The sequence below is a fragment of the Anser anser genome, assembly GCF_964211835.1.
Source record: "Anser anser genome assembly, chromosome: 3".
Classification (NCBI taxonomy): domain Eukaryota; kingdom Metazoa; phylum Chordata; class Aves; order Anseriformes; family Anatidae; genus Anser; species Anser anser.
The window spans coordinates 98,845,412-98,866,903 of NC_139722.1; the positions used below are offsets into that span (position 1 = coordinate 98,845,412).

General features: G+C 39.0%; 1 protein-coding gene across 3 annotated transcripts in view; it reads left to right on the plus strand.

Moving 5' to 3' along the window:
• The first annotated feature begins 21 nt into the window (after nucleotides 1-21).
• Nucleotides 22-21,492, plus strand: part of WDR26 (WD repeat domain 26) — a 33,654-nt gene continuing 12,183 nt past the window's right edge. The window contains exons 1-10 of one of the 3 annotated variants that reach the window (XM_083828500.1): nucleotides 22-905; nucleotides 2,350-2,449; nucleotides 2,582-2,638; nucleotides 9,374-9,510; nucleotides 10,116-10,213; nucleotides 11,021-11,177; nucleotides 12,680-12,736; nucleotides 15,377-15,515; nucleotides 19,592-19,732; nucleotides 21,102-21,221. In XM_083828500.1, the coding sequence (XP_083684626.1) occupies nucleotides 550-905; nucleotides 2,350-2,449; nucleotides 2,582-2,638; nucleotides 9,374-9,510; nucleotides 10,116-10,213; nucleotides 11,021-11,177; nucleotides 12,680-12,736; nucleotides 15,377-15,515; nucleotides 19,592-19,732; nucleotides 21,102-21,221 (1,362 nt within the window). In that variant the 5' untranslated portion in view covers nucleotides 22-549. Of the gene's footprint in view, nucleotides 906-1,028; nucleotides 1,329-2,349; nucleotides 2,450-2,581; nucleotides 2,639-9,373; nucleotides 9,511-10,115; nucleotides 10,214-11,020; nucleotides 11,178-12,679; nucleotides 12,737-15,376; nucleotides 15,516-19,591; nucleotides 19,733-21,101; nucleotides 21,222-21,492 lie in introns of those variants that run through there. The other 2 variants (XM_083828502.1, XM_083828501.1) reach the window with 2 other exon arrangements.

Sequence of the window (21,492 nt, forward strand, 5' to 3'; positions counted from 1 at the left end):
CAGTATAGGAATTTCCTGTGACGTCCCGGCCCGGACTCCATTAGGCTGCAGCTGGGCTGTGAGGAGACAAACCCGGCGGGCAGCGAGCGGAGCGGGCCGGGCGCCTGGGGCTGCCGGGCGGGGGCTCAGGGCAGCGGCGGCCGCCATCGCCAGAGGGAGCCCCGAGCGGGCGGCGGCGCTGCCTCCGGGACCCCCGGGGGCACAGGGCCCCGCTCCGCCTCCCCTCACCCCCGCCGCCCCCCGCCTCCCCCCTCCTCGCCCCCCCGGCTTCCCACCACGGCCGCTCTCGGCGAGGAAACTCTGGCCTCCGCTTCCTCCTCCTCCGACTCGGACACCGGCGGAGCCTCCCCGCCCCCGCGGAAGAAAGCCCGGGCCTCCCCGGCGGCGGCGGCGGCGGAGGGAGCAGGAGAGCCCGGGGCTTCCGCGGGCAGAGCAGGCCTCACCTCGTCCCAGTCCCCCTCGCTCCCCGCCGGGCTCGCCCCCGCCGCCGCCCCGCTCAGAGGCAGCAGCAGCAGCAGCGGCGGCAGCGCTAGCAGCGGCGGCAGCGCCATGCAGGCCAACGGGGCAGGAGGGGGCCAGCAGCAGCAGCAGCAGCCGCAGCCGCCGCAGGGCCCGGAGCTGGGCTGCCTGGGCGCCCAGAACGGCGAGGCCTCGGCGGGCACGACCGCCGGCGACCAGCTGGCGCACGCCAACGGGCTGCTGCCCTCGGCCAACAGCGGCGGCGGCAGCCCCGGCGGCCTCAGCGTCAACAACGGGGTGCCCGCCGCCGGGGGGCCCGGCCCGGCCGCCGCAGAGCTGGGGGGCGGCGGCGGCGGCAGCGCCCTGAAGAAGAAGAAGCGGCTCTCGCAGTCCGACGAGGACGTGATCCGGCTGATCGGGCAGCACCTCCACGGCCTGGGCCTCAAGTAAGTGGCCGCGGAGGCGGGGAAGGGCGAGGGGGAGCGCAGCTGGGGGCCGGGAGGGACCCCCCGCGCCGGGGCTGGGGCCGGGGGACCCCCCCCCCGTCGCGTGTCGCCGTCCTGCGAGGGGAGGGCACGGGGAGAGCTGGGCCGGTAGGAGGGCTGCCGGGCCCTTCGGCGGCCGGGAAGGGGCCTCCGGGGGCTAAAGCTGCGCTGTCGCTCCCCCGCGAGGGGGGAGCGGTGCGGGGGCAGCTCTCCGCGGGGCAGGGCCCCTGCCAAAATGGAGCTGGAGGCGCCTTCCCCTCGGCCGTGCCCGTCGCCTCTCGGAAGGGACAGGCCGGGAGCTTCCTGGGCCGGGGCCGGCAATATGGAAGTCGGGCGCGATAAGGCGGATCGATAGCGATGTGTTAGCGGGGGAGAAGTTAGCTGGTAAGCGTAATGGTGCCCGCACGGCTGGGCGGAGGGGGTGGCTTTCTGCAGATGAGCTCCAAGGTTTCGCTCGTCAGCTGGCAGAAATTAAACTGTCACCGAAACAGGCGGTTTTGTTCCTGCGTGAAACCCTGCATCCCTGCAGACGGTGAAGGCCTTTGCAGATTTGTTCCGGCCACATGTTTTTGATAATAATCTTATCTGGGGACCGGGAGCGAGCGTGTTGGCTGTTGAAATCGGAATAAGGAAAATAATTTTACAGTGGAGTAAGGGAGGCCTAAGAATTTAATCACAACACTTGTGTGTGTGTGTGTGCGTGAGTAAAGCTAAAGGCAACACGTCGTCATTTTGGAGCAGGAATCCAAAGTCTTCACGTAGCTACCACAAAACAAGTCTTCAAAACACTGCGGGATGGGTCAATTATAAAGAACTTAGTACATAAAATAAATTGCCCCTGACACAAGAAGCAAGTTTACAGCAGCAGACAACTCGTGACTGTTCATAGACGACACCACAGTAAATAAGCTATTTTTAGTGTAAAAGGGGGAGGGCTTACAGGTTCACGAGTTTGTTTATTTTATTTTAAGGAGCCAGTCTTCTGATACGTGATGAAGAAAAAATTAGGCCTGTTGTAGATGCGGTAGCTCTCTGTGTTGTTTTATGGGAGGTGGGGAGGGGGGCAGGGGTTAGTAGCCAGTAGCTAACAGGTTTATGGTCTGTCTCTTCCTTCATGAAGCCTATCTTCTATGCAGGGCTGGCTGTTTGTGGTGGCTGGTAAGTCACGTACTTCATGGTACTTCAGTAAAGCTCTCAAACTAATTGATGACTTGTTTTAGACATAGGCAGCTGTTTACATGTCTCAGGCAACTGAGATAATCTTTTGGACAAGTGTCTGAATCTGGTCATAGTGTTCTTACTTTATTAAACTTACGTTTGAATGTGGCTAACTGTTATCATAGCAGGCGGTGTATTTGTGAGGGTAAAACTGGTCGGGTTTTTTTACACTGTATCTCTCCTGCAGCCAGACTGTTGATCTTCTCATGCAAGAGTCAGGATGTCGTTTAGAACATCCTTCTGCTACCAAATTCCGCAATCATGTCATGGAAGGAGAATGGGATAAGGTAACGTAGGGATTATAGGACTGTATTAACCACTGTTTAAATTCATAGTATCTGTGAGAGTATTCAAAATTCACCCTTCTTATATACTTTTTGTTTTGTTTTGTTTTGTTTTTCTTATGCCAATTTCTGCAGGCTGAGAACGACCTGAATGAACTTAAGGCCTTAGTGCATTCTCCGCATGCAATTGTGGTAAGAGACACACTTGAACTCTTTCAGAGCTGAATAGCTGGACTAGCTGTAGTAATATAATCTTGTACTATGGAGCTAGTTGTCCATAGTTCTTGTTTTCTTTTTTAAGTGGCTTGCATGCTGTCTCAAACATGACAATAATTTTAACTTTTAATTCATTTTTGGAATGTGAGATAGGAGGTCCAAAAGTATTAAGACTTGTATTTGGTGTACAGAATGTTTAAATGTTGTTAGGCATAGTTAACAGATAAAATATAAACCCTCTAACAGTCCTAAAATAAGTCAGTTTCCATAGAAATTGCTTATGTTGAATACTAATTTCAAATTTGAAATAATTCTCACAATTGCTGTGTTTATTGGAGTTAGGTTTTCATAAGGAAAGAGAAAAATTTGGAAGTAAAAGTAATACAAACGTGGAGTTGCTATTGTAATAGCACATCCCCTGAATATAGAAGCTGCTATAGAACATGAACAATACTGTTGCTTTTCCAGATGGCTTCTAAAGAGCAAATGTATTGCTGTTTGGGATTTTATTTAGAGCTTTTTCTCTTTGGGTGGCTTTTTTCAAAGATGAACCTAGAAATAGACATTTGCAGGTCCCGTGACTTGACAATTACAACAGCTGTTACAATTTCTGTTACTTTGAGGAAAGTGTTTCTTGGTTTGTTTTTTTTCTGTCTTGAAATCAAAAATGACTGCTTAGCTCTGTGGACTGCTTGTTCTGCTGTCTTTATTTGTTGATTTTAATGATGTGAAGTTAGGACAACCAGGGTTACTTAGGACGAAAAAAAGCGGCAATGTTTTTTGAAGTGTCTGTGCCTGTAAACAATGAAGAATCAGCTGATGGCTGCTTAGTTCTACTTCTAGCTGATTCATTTGTTGTCAAGACTATTTCCTGTCTGGTGGGGGAGGGAGAGAAAGAGAGAGAACAGGAAGTGAAGTAGGAAAAACAGATGTTTAACAAAACATCAGAGAAGTTCTACATGAGAAGTTTACATTCTGTTCTGTTAATCTGACCAAAACTTAACACTTCTTAATTAGACCAGTTGTACACTTTTTCCTATCTCAAAGACTTGATGAAAGTAAGATTTACTGTTCAAATAGTTCAGAATATCACATGCAGCTTTTGATAGCTTATGAAGACTGAAAGTATAAAACCACTGTGCATGAATATGAATGTGGTCATTTGAAGCAAATTTTCTCATGTTTTTAACTTCGGAAGTTACCAAGTTTCTTCATAGTATTCAAGTGCTTTATGTCTCTCAGAGTTGAGAGGGTTTAACTGTATCACCACTGTACTCTTCAGAAAAACTTATTGGGGGGGAAGGGACACTTGTCATCTGCTATCTTGGACAGCTTTGAAAGCATGCTCCTGTTCTTTAATGTTGATGTTTAGCTGCTTGAATAAAACTTGGTACAATACAGATACTTGATTTAAACTGAATTTTACCTAAGGCAAATATTAACTATTTAAGTCATTCTCTTTTATCTAAATTTTATCTGATTGAAGACAGATAAGTTTTAAACACTCTGTGTCTTCTTTAGCATGGCAATGACAATTTGCAAGGATAAGTACACTTCTCTCTATCCTCACCCCCCTTCTTCCCTGTTTTCTTGTATGCTATTTGAGACGATGGGTGGGAATTATTGTAGTCAGCAACTGGAAAACTAGCACAAGACCATTACAGGTAAGAAGGGATGCTTTATACTCTGTAGGTAATCCAGACTGCAGTGAAGACAGAGCTAATGAAGATGACATGTCCAAACAAGATGCTGCTGCTCATTTTCAAAAACAGAAAATGAGATTTTTGGTTTTGTTTGACTCCTGACCTGTTACTCATACTGTATGACTGGATGTCTTAAAAATGTGTGCATACAAGAAGAATGGGTACCTAGAAGCTTAGATGACGCAGTGTTTAACAAAGTAGGGTGTGTGTGGTTTGTATGATTTTTTTTTCTTAATGTGACCTGGTCAAAATAACCAGGATATATAACTTCTTTTGAAATGTCTATTCAGTGAAGGGGTGATAGATGTACTTTGAAAACTCTACTTCTGTTTTAGTTCCTGTGTTTCTGCAAGGTGCTATAAGTTCTACAGTTGATAACACTGATGATGAAATGTCTGCTCTCAATTTGTAAACTTTTGATGCGTTTTAAAAAGTGGTGTGTGGATGTATGTGTGGGAAGTCTACTATTTCTGTTTGCATCAACACAACTGACGGCTGTATACTATCAGTGTAGTCTGATTAGTCATGTTTATTTTTCCAGCATATAAGATACAGCTGTCTTGAGACAAACTGTAGGAAAACCTCTGAGTTGGTTCAAGTATGATAATTACAATTTTTCCTTTGGTTACAGGTAGGAAATATAATCTGTAAGCCAGCCCAATGTTTTGCTTAGTGTAGGGCTACTCAGACATACTATAACATCTCTCTTGGGTAACTAATTGGCCGTGGGAAGGAATCTGGGGATCACACGTGTAATCATAGTCTAGAATATACTTTTCAGTTGTCTGCGCTTTACTTCTTTTCACTTATTTGGGTTTTCTCCAAGTTCTGGAAGTATACAACCTGCAGCAGGCAATACAACATAGGCTACCTGTGTTGTCATGTGAGTGAAGTGCTCCACCTGCCTGTAGGGTGCCTCTCTTGCTACCAGCATTAGGGGCAGTTCCCCATTGGAATGAATTACTTTTTAAGTGACAAGACTTGGTATGGTTGAAGCCTTGTTAAATTCTATAGGGCAGAAAATAGTCTGGCATTATTTCTATTTTTTTATTTCTATTTTCATCAGTTGTTATTCTTACATTACCAAATCTTACATTTAAGTTTGGGATGGTTTTAAGTGTTTTTATTTATCTGTGTTGTACTCCTACAAGACTATCAAAGTACTAAAGATACAAGTAGTGGAAACCGGAGTTCTAGTGCTGCAGGTCTATAAGCAGATAACTACTGTGTTGAGTGTGTGTCTTGAAACATCAGGTGATGATTTAAGCATGTCTTTTGGTTATCTTTTTCATTTCAAAGAAGAATTGTTTCAGCAGCATTTGTGTTTATTTTGAACTATCGACTCTTAGTACAGTAATGAAATTGTTTTGGAACTTGTCAAGATATGGAGGTCATAAATAACAAAATCTAATCCTTAAAATTAGGTTCTTATGCGTCTTAGTCTTTAAACTCCTGAAGATTCGCTACTGTAACCAGCGATCAGAATGGCTTATTTTCTTGACTATGGTGGGATTCTTGTCCTGTCATTTTTTACAGTTATTTTGCTGAGGCTTTTACCTTTAGTTAGTACTGGTGAATAGTGCTTCAGTTAGTGCTGGCGTATATAAAACTTTCTAGAACTTAGGCTCTGCAAGGGGCTTTATTACAAATAGTGAAGAACTAAACATGTGTTAGTAATTGAAGGCTGTAGTTTGGAGAAAGCAAAATGCTAATAGTATATACACTTAAACCGGACCAAAACCACAACTCTAGTTCTATTAATTCTGTCTTCATTTTGTCCCAGGATGACCAGAGGCTCAGCTTACACTTCTATAATAGCTTCTGGAAACAGTGAAGTGATGCGCTTTATCCTCTTCCGCTCTATAGAGTTGAAAGACAGGATGAAGTGGTACTAACTGAACAAGAATAGTCACACTGCTATGATGATACTGTTGTATTGGGATTCTTCCATGGCTTCTGTAGATTGAGGAATTTTGCTATAAGCTAAGTGATGGTAGTATCTGGATTTAAGTTGTTCAACAGTGAAGAGTGTAATGATGTTGAATTTCCATTGCAAACGCTGAAATGAGAACAACAAATCCCAGGCACTTGTGTTTTATTGTACGTGGTCTAATTTGGATTATAATAATTCTCATTTCCGTTTTTCAGAAGTCAGCTAACGAATCTGGATAATGAGTAAGCTGTATTTGTGCGTGCATTGCATCTGATCAGTTTTATGCTCCTTGTGTTCCACTTAAATAGTGGGGTTTCTGCTTTTACTCCACAGTTGTTAACATTATAACTGATTCTTTTTCATCCTAGAAGAAATTCCTTGGGCTCTAGAAAAGATGTTGTACTCCAAGTGAAGTACTTCTATCCTGAGAAGATGCAAGTAGCTAGCAGCACTATTACTAGGGTATATAGAAGTAGTTGAGAGAAAATGAAGGCAAAAGTAACATACTCAGTGAAATGTTTGTTAGACAAGAGACGGTAGTTGCACAAAAATCAGTGGTAGGAGGGAAGGAGTGTCCTGATATCAAAAATAGTTTGAAATACGAGGTCACTGAAGCCTGACTCTTTGCTTTAAGGAGGCTGTATTCATAGTATTGTTTGAGCATGCTGTAGGGTAAGTTTTGGAGCACTTATCAAAATAGTATAGGAAATCAATTTAGTTTCCCTATCAACACTTTCGATAGCATAAAGGCAGGGACTGCATTCTACAATTTAAAGCTGATTATCTTTTATTCTCATTCTCCATTATGTTAACAGTAGACTTTTACATGAAGTGTATGGTACTACGTTGTTTTGGATGCTTTTGTATTCTTAATATGCCAAAGTTGCACATGGCACTGTGATTTTTCTTACTTCAGTTTTGGTTTAGAAAATATGTTTCTCTGGATGACTTGGCAACAGCATTCTGCTTGGTAGAGTTCCTGTAATGGTTCCACACAATTGGAATTGGGATTGTCAATGCAAAAAATGTTTTGTAGGTTTTTCTTGTGTGTTTTCTTTAACTTTCCTCTAAAGAAATGAAATTGACATGCTAAGCTCTAAAAGTATAAGAGGGAGTAATTAGTAACCATATATGTATCTACCTTTAAGGAAAAAGACAATATAAATTTAGTAAGCACTATATGTAGAGACTAGAGAAGAAGAGTTGGAGGAGTTATAGTTTCTGTTACAAGCTGGAAATATGAGGCAACTTTTACGTGGTTATCATCGATGTCAGGTGACAAAGAGGAAAGAAAAATGGTATGTGACTACTGTCTGAGCACCTTCATGCATCCTTCTGAGCTTGTACACAGCTAGGAAAGGAAGCTCTTATCCCTCCTGCTGCTGCTATATAAGTAAACAGCATGAGGTCTGCTGGCCTAGTGCATGGAATCAACCACTGAGGTCAGTGTGGTTTTTTGGTTTTGTTTGTTTTTAGTTCTCTACATATCTCCAAAACACTATAAAGCTGCTGTTTTACCTGGAGGAGGGAAAGAAACAAACAAACAAAGAAAAAAAAACTGTGCAGTGATGCTCTGTTTTCACATACAGTTCTAACAATTCCAAATAAACTGAAGAGATGGATAGGGGATGTAATATAGGAATGCCTATCACACAGGACAACAGAGTGCTACAGACATGTTTGAACATAAATCACCTTTTCTCTGCAATGTTTTATGCTTCACAAAGTGGTGAGGTAATTTAATAGCATTGTATATAGAAATACTATTCTTTTGAAGAACTGAATATCTCTGGAAGTTGAAATTGCTTTGTTTTTTAACTTTATTTTTTACAGCTTTGAAGCCTTAAACTTTCATGTAAATGTTAATAGGACAGGGACATCTTAAACTTCCAATTAGCCCTTTATTTAAGGAGGCTAGCAGTGTGTTTGAAACTAACAAGTAAACATTGACCAAATATGAGCATGAAAATAGTGAGGTACTTGAGATCTGACGAAGCAAAGGAAACTGGTAATTGAAATGGTTGTGTATTCATTAGAAAAGCAGATGTGATTTGCTGCATTTGATATTTTTTGTTTCTCACCGGTATGTTTAAGAATGTACATTTTCCTCTAACTTGGTGAGTCTTCTTGTAAGAGGAAAAAGACATCTCTAGTCAACTGCTAGCAGTAATGCAAACTACGACTAGGTTGCAAACACTGCAATGCAATATATATATGAATATATAAATATAATATATAAAATATATGATTATATAAAAATATGAAAACACTGACTAGTTGGTTTTGTTCAGAAACAGTCAAACTATCTAAGAACTTAGTATAAATAAAAATTTCTAGGACTTTGGCTTTTTGACCATTATAAATTAATGCCTGCTTTTTATCCATAGATATTAGTTGTTAGAGTAGCAGGCTTGATTATTCTTTTTTTTAAAGAATCAAAAATTGTACAAGATGAAAAGAAAACTATGAAACAACAGTGATTACTTCTGATAACTGAAAAGTGAAGTGATTCCTAAGTGTAGGAAACTATTTTTTTTCCTTTGTACTCCTGAAAAATGATAAAACACCCAAGGAAAACAAATTAACATGTAATTATAAAGCATGACAATAAAAAAAAAATTGACACTGCCTGAGGTCTTATGTTATACAGCTATGCAAACGATCCATGTCAGCTTTGGTGTAAGCAGTTTGAGAACTTGTTGAGTTGGCCTGCTGTGTTCTGTGCTGTCATGCAGTCTTAAATATGGGGTTAGTTGCTTCTTTCTTGTTAGAATCTAAGATTGGGAAGCCTATCTAATTCCATGTTTGGAAAACAGTGAAAAGGGTGTGAATATGAAATTGAGACAACTTGAAGGGGGGATCTGAGAAATGAGGTAGGAGGATACCTACATCAATAACTTAATTGCTGTAGTGTTGTTGAAATCCAACAAAAAGAAATTGAGTGATGAAACATTACATATAGCTTGATTTCTGAAGGGCATAGTAGAATGGTTTCTACTGTTCTGTTTAGGCTCAAACGTTTTCTGAAACTTCAGTCAACCTTTTTCCCCTGACTGCTGCTTTCTGTCATGTCAGAGGATGAAGTTTTTGCTGCTGCAGCAGAAGTACCTGGAATACCTGGAGGATGGCAAGGTCCTGGAGGCACTTCAAGTTCTACGCTGTGAACTGACACCTCTGAAATATAATACAGAACGCATTCATGTCCTCAGTGGGTAAGTGTTCGGACTTTGAGAGCTCTTTCTATGGAATTTTCGAAGAAATGCTGTAGCTTTTGTTTTTGTCTCTTTTTGTCTCTTTAAAAAAAACTCACAGTTTTAAAGCTATTACCCTTTTGATAAATAAGCAGTAGTGAGATGTGCTAGCTAAAGTGGTAAGTAAAGAAAAGTGTTCAGTAGATAATATGCTGTCTTATATGCATCAAAATAACGATGTGATTTATGTATTGGAACCCAAGTGGATACATGTGTGCTCATCTGATCTTGAGAATTATTAGTTTGTCATCTTACAACTGAATAAGCATGCTTAAGTAGGTGAAAATAGCCTGGATTGTTCTTAGATGAAACTACTACGTTTTTAACTTTCCAAAAACCTCTTTGGGGCTCTCTTTTTCTATTGACAGTTTGTAGCTATCTGTTTTGAAATGTGTGTATGTGTTCCATGCCTCTGTTCCTGTCAGTCTAAGTTTAAGTGATTTCAAAATACATGAACTGGAATCAAATTGAGAGCATTATTTATCATGTGGAAAGTGGGAAGAATGTTTCCAAAAAGACTTGGTTTGTTGGTGTGTGTATGCTTTTTATTTTCTTTATTTTAACAGGTATCTGATGTGTAGCCATGCAGAAGACTTGCGTGCAAAAGCAGAGTGGGAAGGGAAAGGAACAGCTTCCAGATCTAAACTTTTGGACAAACTCCAGAGTAAGATGTTCTGGTGTTTAGAATTTATTCCTGCCTCTGTAAATCCAGTACACATTACATAATAATGTATTCCAGGGAATTGATTCTAATTGCATTTACTAGTTGTTTCTTTATAGTTCTTGGTTAAGGCACCCCCATTAACACTTTGTTCTTCTATATCTAATCTTCAGCTCTCATTTCTTAGCTCTGTTGCATGCATTAATAATACAAGTTGATGATTAAATGCCTGTTTTGGGGTTGGGGGAAGGTTGTTTTGTAAATGCCAGCTATATTGAAAGGTTGAAATTAAGTGTGTCCTGGAACCACTGTGAATACTAGTACTGATTAATAGCGGTCTGAGACTGTAGTCTCTGGATTTTGATTTCTCCTCTAATTTCTTGTGACTGGTGTAAAACCATGGATTTTGCAACTAGAATACTATGTTGTAAAATAAATTGTTCATTTTGATAGTAATAATTGAGAATTCCTCAAATGAACACAACTGATACTGTTTTATAATTTGACAGAATTTTGTTAAATACTGTGTTGCAAGTGAGTTTGTGTAAATGATGCTTGTTTGCCAGGACGGTATATACTGTAACTACAAATAACTTGCATATAGCTCTGCTTACCAGAAGTTCTTGCTGGTAATTCTGGGTGTATACATCTTACAAGTATACATGTAAATATGATAAGCTGTGTGGGCTCTTTTCTTGTAGCTTTTAAGCTTTATTTACTAAAATTTCTTTGAAAAACTTTCAAATCAAGAAATGCTTTTACTTTTAACTTGATTTTGATAAATGTATTTTTCCATAACTTTTTTTAAAGCATACCTACCCCCATCAGTGATGCTTCCTCCAAGGCGTTTACAGAACCTGCTACGTCAGGCTGTAGAACTACAACGGGACCGGTGCCTATATCATAATACCAAACTAGATAGCAATCTAGACTCTGTCTCGCTGCTTATAGATCATGTTTGTAGTAGGTAAGAAGCCCTTGCTACTTTTAAGTTGGACAACAATGTCTTTTTTTCTTAAAGTAATTTAATTTTACCTAATGTTTACACAAGCGTGAAAAATATTGTTTTGGTTTAACTGGGAAAAGGCAGTTCTTGATAAATGAGTGAAGGGGGGGATGGAGTAGAAACTGCATATGAAAGACTTTGGTAGCTGATTATGGGGTAACAGGGTCAGACTGGAGCTTTAAAAATTTTAATCAGGTGGGTATGAATAGAATATATTGCTATTCTAAGCCTTAACTGCTTGTTGCTTATTACTTTGGGTAGTCAGTCTGTATACACTTTTACGTTACTTGTTCAGAATCTGCTTTCAAGCTTACTGGAATGTAGAAAGACTACTGAAGCACACTTTGTGAAGTCAACTTTCAGCTTTTGATAGTGGACAGCAAGGTGCTTTTAGACACAAGTTTGAACAGTAGAAATGTGCAGAAAACACTTGTGTTTAATATATACTATGAATGATAAAAAAAACTTGAGAAAGTAGTGCTTTATAAGGTAGTAAGAACTGAATGTATCTACATATATATCAATGTTGCTTCTGAACCTTAGAAATATCGTACTCCAGATATAAGCAAGATGATGTTGGGGTGGTGTGTTTGTTTCCTTATTTTTTTTTAACAAATACCTGACTTGAACAGTTTTCTTCATCCATTGAAAACTTGGCCAAGGATCTTAAAAACTACATGTAGCTTTTATAGAATACTGCTGAGCGTGGTGTAATACAGGAATAAGGGCTAGGACACCTAGAAAACGGGGGTTGTATATGATAGATACCCTTGCATGTTTTTTCATGTAGTAGGATAACATTTGGGCTTACAGAGGACTCTTTGAGTTAAGGTTAGTTCATCTGAGGAAGTTAAGTACTGTCTGATAAACTTTGTTTATAGAAACTTTCTGAACTCAGCTACTTTGACTATTTGGAATAATGTTTTTAAAGATGCAGTCCTCACTGAAGCTGTCTTAAGGCTTTAAAATTGTTATAGTTGGTTTCATTCAGGAAACTTTTTTTAGACTAACTTAAATTTGGCTACATCACATTAGTCAAGTGTCCACATGCAAGAAACTGCTAGAATATTTCCCAATTTAAGAGCTATTGGAAATGATTAGGTACAGGAATTGTGGCTTCCCTATTTCTGAAGCAAGTCTTAAAATCAGACCAACAGAAAGTGGTTTAGTCTTTCCACAAGTCCATAAATAACACTGGATATTCTGTAGGGGGTTTAAAGTGATCAATCAAACCTTAAAGAGAATTCAAGTCAACTGTAAAGAGCGTGGTATACTGAAAATGGACTAAATAGATTTGGATATAAAAGATGCCATATGTGACAAAGCTGGACTTAATTTCTGCATATATGAATCTATTTGCCAACTTAAAAGTTTGGCCAAACTAATACCAAACAAACAAAACATTTCAAAATAAAGGCTTCCATTCTGTCCTCAACTCAACCTATTGTACCTACCTATTGCAGGGGTCTGAGATCAGTATGTGGTGTGCTGTACATGCTGCAATGCTTGGGCATAATGAGGTGAGTTAAAGACAGTGGAAGCCAAAACTTGATTAAACTGACAGAAGTAACAGTAGTCTAATAGTTTAGACAATTTAAGTTCTGTAATATCGTAATGATGGAACACTGACAACTTTCCCTTGTTAGTTAGAATCAATATGTTTTGGATTTCTGGCACTATTTTGAGCAAGCATGCTCGAATTGCACTAATGGGTAAAACATTTAACTAACTCTTCACTAATCACTTCATAAGAGTGGGAGGTAGAAGGGAGAAGCTGCTGGGACTGAAGGTGAGACATTCAATCTTGCTGTGCATCAGATTTTGGTAACAATTGATGCTCTTGGGGGTGACCATTTATATTTATTTATATATATATGTATATATATAAAGTATGTGCATATATGTATACATAAATTTTATTTTTTACCTTGAGAGTCTTTAGGCTATGTGGTTTGTTTTCGTTCCCCCCTCCCCCTTGGAATTCTCTCTTCTAGCTTTCATGTAAATATACTGCAGTCTGAATTTACAAACAAATAACGAAACCCAAATGAGAAGTGAATGCTGTTGCATTCATGCATGCTTCTACTAGGTCAGTGTAGCATTTTTGAAAAACAACTGTTGTAGGAATTGAAACATCAGTCTTCCATTCTACATAAAGGGAATAGAAAAGCATCCATTTGGTGTTAAATTTAGAATTTTGAACTTCTTTATATACAATAGTAGATAACTTTATTAGATATTTTGAGTATGTGAACAACATGACTCAACTGTGTTGTGCTGAACAGAACAATTGGAAATAAAGCAGAACGAAAAAAAATCCCAAAACTTTGAGCTACGATAGAATCTAATTACCTAGACAAGAAACTGTTGAATGACTGCAGCATTATTTAATGTATTCTTTGCTGTTTGTGAAGCCAAACATGCTGGATTATTTCATTAGTTAGATCACAGCTCCCACAGAAAGTTCTAACTGGATTGTGAATAGCATGGTTCAGCATGGGATATATATGCACCAACTATATCAACTGTGCTTGCTACCCTTTCAAGGAACCTAAATGCCACCTTACTCTGAAAATTATGTGCTCCAGCATTACACTGCTTTTTTTCCCATGTCTTTAAGAAAAGCAGCCAAGGTTTTAACCTTTACAATACAAGCACTTCTTTTCTATAGAGTATTTCTTTTAATGAACTATGCTGAAAAGACTTTCCTGAGACACAGTGTGCCCCTTGTACTTTGTATGAGTTATGGAAAAGAATCGTACTTTCCAGAAGGAATTGCTGCTCTGAGGAGAAACATTAACTTATTGTAATATGGCTAAATAATAATAAAACCTGTAGGTACATGTGTCTGTGTGAGGACTTGTCTAACCTCCCTCTAGGCTTCAAGGCAGACAAATTTTCTTTTATGCCTGGGGCTTTTTACCTAGGGCTCAGGGTTGTTCTAGCGACAATCAGCTCCTGGTCAGCTTAAGGCAGAATAAGGCAAAATAGAAGTCCGTCTACTCACTTTTTGTAGAAAAACATACCCAAGGAAGCCAAACACAAACATGTATATATACAATGTGGTTATCCTCATCTGTCATAAGACAGGGAGTGAGGAACAGCATGGTGGCTTAATGTTGCTCAATGGTCTTTAAGCATACACTAGAAAACACCTTCTAGTAAAAGAAAATAGACTAAGAGAATGTAGTCACTATATTTAGCAGAAGTTCCTGGTTTAAAAAGTATTTTCCAGGTGTCTATCAGCCTTGCAACCACCAAATTGCATTTTAAAACACAAATGTAGAAGTAATTTTTTTTAGGCTAGCTATCTCCAGTGATAAATGAAACCATATGTTCACATAGGTTATTGTTGTTACAATAACCTGTGTGAACATATGGTTCACATGGTTCCCTTCACGTCCCTGTAGAGTTGTGTTGCTTTGTGGTGGGCAACATAAAAACTCATCGTAAGACTGAACCACTCTAGGATCCCTGCAGGTCAGAAAAAAGTGTCAATGATTAGGCAATTAACTTCTAGCCTATCTGAATGGGGGGGGGGGTTGGAACTAGATGATATTAAGATCCCTTCCAACCCAAATTGTTCTATGGTTCTAGGTTCTATTTTTGTTATGTTTAAAGTTGTATGTGGTATTCTGCAAATAAAGTATAAAAAACAACTTACTGCAAGATGACATTCAAGAAAAAGTTTCATTTTATTCAACTTTTATCTACAATTGTTTCTAAGGATTTTGCAAGATATAGCTCAAATACATAAAAAAAAGTTTACATGTAAATAAAATACTTCGTGTATGATTCAATGAGTATGTGGCTCTAGTATATTCTGTATGTCACAAAACTTTATATTAACAAGCTGTTACTGCCATAATGAGGTCAGTTTTATTCCAAGTCATATGAAGCAAAATGAATTATGTGAGGGGAAGAAGAGTAGCTCTAAGCTCTTAAGATTTGTTATGATTGCTCGGTGATAGGAGGTTTTTACCAGATAAGACGCTTCGTTCCGTGCTTATTTGAAGCAGCTGTTAATTGAGGACTTTCTAAGTGGTCTGGCTTCTAAATACATTTTTGGCTTGTTGTGTTTTTTCTAATCTAGCTAGTAAGAACTCTCTTTTACTGCTTTTCTTATTAACCTGTTTAATGTGTCCTTTTCTTTTTCCTAGGAAACAGTTCCCATGCTACACACAGCAGATACTAACGGAACACTGTAATGAAGTGTGGTTCTGTAAATTCTCCAATGATGGCACTAAACTAGCAACAGGATCTAAGGACACAACTGTTATTATATGGCAGGTTGATCCAGTAAGTGTGCAGCATGTGTTAAAATGTGTATGACTTTGTGTCCCGTCCCGCCCCCCCCCCCCCCCCCCCCCCCCCATCCCCTCCAATCTCAGCTTTCTCATGCTAGGATGGCTTGAATTTTGTAGGACAGGCTAATATGTACTGTAGCCTACTGACTAGCATATTTTTCTGGGATGTGCAAAACAGAAGATCACAGTCAATGTAAGTTAGTGAAGACATTTGAATACCTGATGCCCGAATGTACTAGGCATTATAGTGCCTGAAACATTGGCTGCCCTGGAACAGGAGATCCCTGTGCCCCTAACCAGCACTGCTATGTAGAGCTTGCTGGTGCCTTCCAGGGGAGCTTCTCAGCTTGAAGGCCATGAGAAGCGTTGGGTGAGAGTGGAAGGAGCATGGCAGTGATGAGAAATGATCTCTTTTAGAACTTCCAAGTCACTCACTAAGAGTACTTCAAATACGTGACTAAACCTCTTCAGTTATCCTGTTATTGCTAGAGTATTTGAGTTTAAATATCTATTTCACCATTTGTTACGTTATTTGAGTAATAAATTGTATGTGCTTAAGGTTGCATTGTTATACTACTTCGTGCTAGTTGCTATTGTATGATTTGCTTTGTTTTGAGATGAAGATTCAAACACTTTGCAGAATTCACTGACACACAAAGGTATACCCAGCCACTTCCATACAGACCGTGTTTTTAGTTTTTGATACTAACATGTGGTGCTATTCCTCTTGATATTTAATATCTATACTGATACAAGATTTATATTTCCTACCTGTATCTATACTTTTGTAAATAAAAGCTTAAGCAGTGAATCTAAGACTGTTTTAAATTGTTTTAGAAATATCTTAGAGTATTTCCGTATATTTCGTGACAACTGTGAATAAACTAGAACGTATGCATACAATATTTGAAGTTGTTAATGCTTGTAAAACACTATCAGAAATAAGATTCTTAGTTCTTAGTTATACATCTGCAGACTGGTATGCTAAGTGGAAGATGAAAGGCTTTTGCCATCCCACACTAGCTTTCAGTAGGATTTGAGAGCAGAAGTTGGTTCTTTTCTCCCACTCTGGGTTAGGAAGCTATATAATTTTGAGTCCTTTCTTCTTCTGTGAAGATAGGAGAACTTAAAACCTTTTTGCTTGTATATAATTGTTATATAGCTCTTAAAAATTAACAAGTGTTAATTTTCAGGAGTAGAACTGTTGGGGATTGTTTATTACTGGAGACAGTGTGCTCTGAGCCAAGAGATACGCAGCAGCGTAATCTGACTTCTGTACTTTGATTTTTACTGATTTTTATTAATAAACAGATCAATTTTAAGTAAATTAAGGATCAAATGATTTTGCTGTTGACTGTTACTTGACTGTAGATGCACATCTTCCTTTTATATCGGTGGGTTTTAATACACAACAGCTTGGTAGTATGTTTCATAGTGACTTCCTAGCTACCATCTAGTTAATTGAGCCAAATAAATGTTTTGTGAGTGTTTAGATTATTTTAACACTTTGGCCCATGGGTTTTTATGGGAACAAAATCAGTAGTAAATAATAGGAAAGCTGTATAGTGTTCGATCTTCTGTATTTGAGTGCTTTGAAAAAACAAACACCAAAAACCCAACAACTTTGAAACCATTTCAAAGAGGTAGACTTATAAGTAACATCAAGCCAGATAACTCTAATTGATTTCATATTTGCCAGAGCAAATTTCCTGTAGCAGTTGTTGACAATGTCTTTTGAACAGTTTAGTTTAATTGGGTTTTCAAGGCTTTTAGGCATTTAGAATTATTTTAATCTTTATATAAAGGATATAAGGAAGCATCCATCCAACTCTAGGCCAGAGGGAGGAGCGTACTATTTTAAAAAAAGTATTCTTTCACACATTAATTACCATACTGTGAAAAGAATCCTTTTTTCCCCCTTTTTTTCCATCACCCCTTCCTAAGCATAACCACCTTGCTTCATTGTTTTTTCTTCATTTCATGTCACTAACTTCTTATTTCTTTTTAAGACCTGTCTACATCCCTTATAAACTCTCTTATCCTGTGCTTCTGTTTTCATTTTCATTTGTTCATTTCACTGTTCTTATGCAGATTCAGCAGCATTAAATAATATCTTGAGTGAGCTAGGTTTGTGTGTGGAATGCGTTATTTGACTTACGAAGTGCAGTAGAATCTCTAGAGCACAAAGGATGGGCACAGCAGGCATATCTAGCATGCATCTTCTTCGATAGATCTCTCCTTTAACTTGTTTCCTACAGAAACTTTTCTTCTTCACTGCTCTAAAAGCTATTGATGGGTGTCTTGCTTTTCAGCCAAGGACTTGCTCAACTACTGTGGACTTAAATTGATAGGCTGAATAATTTTTTGTTCTGCATAACAAAAATCTGGCAAGCTGTGTGTAAGGGTTAGAACTGCTGAGATTTCTTCTGGTGGTGGGTGGGAAGCAAAGTGACTAAATTTGGGGACATTTGTCTGAAATACCATTGACTGCTGTTTTAGTGAGAGCAAAACAGGGTATAGCAGTTCTGCTGTATCTGGAGAAAAGTATGAGAGCAGCATGAGAGAGGGATAGTCCCAAGTCCTATTATTAGAAGAGAAATATGGTATGCATCCTGTTCCTCTTGCCTCTCCAATGAGGTGCAGTAGAAGTGGCAGTCTACCCTTGCACTGGGATTAATTTAAAGGAATGCAGCAGTTGCAGGCAAGCTCCGGGATGTGGGATGAAGTCAGATGTGACTCAGTTTCTTTGCAGATCAGTGCAGCAAGAGACACAGCAGTATCTAATGCAGACCAGGAATAATAGAATGAGAAAGGGGTTTTGAGGAGGTCCATGCATTTGCTTATTTCCTCTGTTCTTTGAAGATTATTCTTAGCCTACTTTCTATTGAGGAATTTAGTTTTCTCGCTAGCAGAACTATCAAAGCTGCAGGCTGACTGAGAATCACTGAATCCCTCGCAGCTGGTCCTAGGAAACAGACCTTTGTGTCAGACTGTTTCTCTGTTGATAATGTTCTTCCTATAGAATCCCAAGTCAAGAGGTGCTCTGCTGATTAATGCTAAAACAAAAGAAAGAAGAGAATTTGAGAAATCAAGCTACATTTTCAAATGAGTCGGACTCCTTTTTGGAGAAGTATGAGGTATAAGCAACACCCCCCCCTCCAATCAAAAAAAAAAAAAAAAACAACAACACCACAACCACCTTTTCCAAGCAACTTCACAAAAATTATTGTAAGCAGTTTAACAAGATCTGTTCTATGCAGCATGTTTCTGTATTTTGGAAGCTAATGTATGGTTGTTTCACAGTATATAACTGTATTACGTTCATAAGAAGCTGCTTGAAAGTCAAGTTCCTTTGACAAGTCATCAGTAGAACAGTTGTAGTGTAAAGGTCATGTAAGATACTCAGTGTGAGAAAAGTATGCTTCATTCACTAAGTCTGGCAGAATGAAAGCACAGCTTGCTGTAGTCAGCATTTAAAAAAAAACACCTCAAGTGTGCTTTTAAAAATATTTTTCTGTAAAACCTTTTTCTTGAGCAGCACACACAAGATACTCTCAAGATACAGTTTATAGAAGCATTAGTACTTGAAAGTTTTCCCTTCTCAGCAGCTGTGAAGGTTTTGGTTAATTCTGTTTAGCCATAACAATTTTCCAGCATGATTATGCTTTACGTTTAAGAACTAACTCAATTCCATACAATATGGGTAACAGTACTTTTATAGTCCAGTAGATGTATAGACTTGTTTTAGCATATGAGGTTTCTGTATTAACAAGTATAATTTAATGTACAACTCTGTACAGAATGACATTTTGCAAGTTCCACGTTCAGAATCATGTAGGTATTTTGTTCTAATCTTTCAAATATTCTTGCTTTGCACATCAGATTTTATCAGCTTTCACTTTATGGTCCTACTCTGTAAACAAGCAGCTGCTTTTTCAGTGAGGACTTGTTCATGTGATTGACAAAATGCAAAAAGCCAAGTGTCCATGCGGTACTCGGACACACTGTATATGTGAAGTTAGTAGGAGCTCGTTTCTATTGTCTCAGCAGAATCTCTCTATTTTTCAGGATACTCACCAGCTAAAACTACTTAAGACGTTAGAAGGTCACGCATATGGTGTCTCTTATATTGCTTGGAGTCCAGATGACAACTATCTTGTTGCCTGTGGCCCAGATGATTGTTCTGAGCTTTGGCTCTGGAATGTACAAGTAAGTGGTGACTAAGAGTTAAAAAATAAAACTTTGTGGTCAGCCTACTGCCTTTTTTTTTTAATAAATATATATGTGTATATAAAAAGCATGAAGGAAGTCACTTCCACAAAACTTGCTGTGCAAAGGTGTAAGCGTAAAGAAAAGAGACTGATGTTCCTCTCTTTGAGAAAAACTGTATCAGTCTACAAATTCTGTACTTGCTTTGTACAGATATTGAAAATAGGGTTCAAGTCTGATTGCATGGGACTCTGCAGCAATTAAACGCATCTCTTCTAGTTAAATCATTTCTAAGAAGGGATTGCAGAAATTCCAAGGCTGATAGAGAGCTGCTGAAGAGAAAAACAGGAAATCAAGAGAAAGAGATAGCAGAATTATCATCTAAGGGGAGAAATTTATTGCTGAAGATTTTAACAAGTAGCAAAGTAAAAGATACTATTTTTATTTTGTGTATCCTTCCCAGTGGTACTAGTGAAAGGTTCACAGAGGATTAGATTTCAGAAGTTTGTCTTTCAGTCAAATACTAGGGCATTTGGCTAGTTCTTCTGACTTCCTCTATGACTTTGGAAACCTTTTCCCGCTGTTGATTTTTATGGGCAGCTGGGCTGATATAAAAGCATCCTCTGCCTCAATTGCAGGCTATATAGTCTTGCGCTGTCTTGGACTCTGAACTAATTTAGAAACGTAGAAACAAAAAGTTTCCTTTTTTCATCCTTTGAATGCCTTTTTTTTTTCTGTTTTAATTAATTAAATTGGCTTAGTGAAATAAATTGGCTTAGTGGGGAGAACTCAAGCTGGCACAAGGGAATAGAGAGAAGCCCTTACTGTTTTGGCAATGGTAAGCCATTTGTTGGCTCTGTGTATTGTGAAGCAGCAACGTTATGAGCTGGAGTGAAAGTTAAATTTTGGCATGGAGAGCTTCAGCTCAGGGAGCAAAATGTTGTAAATATCCTTTTTACTAAATTGTATTTTTGTCGCCTCTGTTTTCTTTTGGTCTACTCCTGCCTTCTCACTTTCCATATTTTATTTTTTTACTTGTCTCTTCTTATACTTATGTTTTCTCCCAACTTTTTTGAATTCCCCTCTTTAAATTATAATCTTACAGTTGTCTGACATACCGACTACTTCATCTGTCCTGATCTGAGGGGCAAAAAATAATCCCTAAATCAAATCTGAGGTCACTGGAAATACTGTGGTAGCTCTTGCCCTTTTATTGCATTATCCATAGATTTTGTGCTGCTTTTTAACAAAACTGTTTAAATTTGTGTACCTATAAAGCCTGTGTATGTTAGATAAAGTTATCAATGTCTTTTGGGGAGAGGGTTCTCCTGGCTGGTATAAGACCTTGCTGCCTCTGTTTATTTTCTAGACTGGGGAGCTGAGGACAAAGATGAGCCAATCTCATGAAGACAGTTTAACAAGCGTGGCCTGGAATCCTGATGGGAAGCGTTTTGTAACAGGAGGTCAGCGTGGACAATTCTATCAGTGTGTAAGTTCTCTGTATCTGTCCCATTGAAAATAAAGCTAGAAAGAAACATTTTGTCACAGTCAAGTCTGAGGTTCTATTCTTTCTTGTGTGTGTACACTAAAAATTAACTTGATCTTCAGAGATAAGTTTATTTTTAAAACAAAAACAATCTGATCCTTTATAATTCATAGAAGCAATACATGAATGCTAGTGTTTGAGCAGTGCTTCTGTTTCTGTGTAATAGTTAGAAGGGTTCAAGAATTTTTTGCAAAGAGATTCCTCTGCTGAAAGG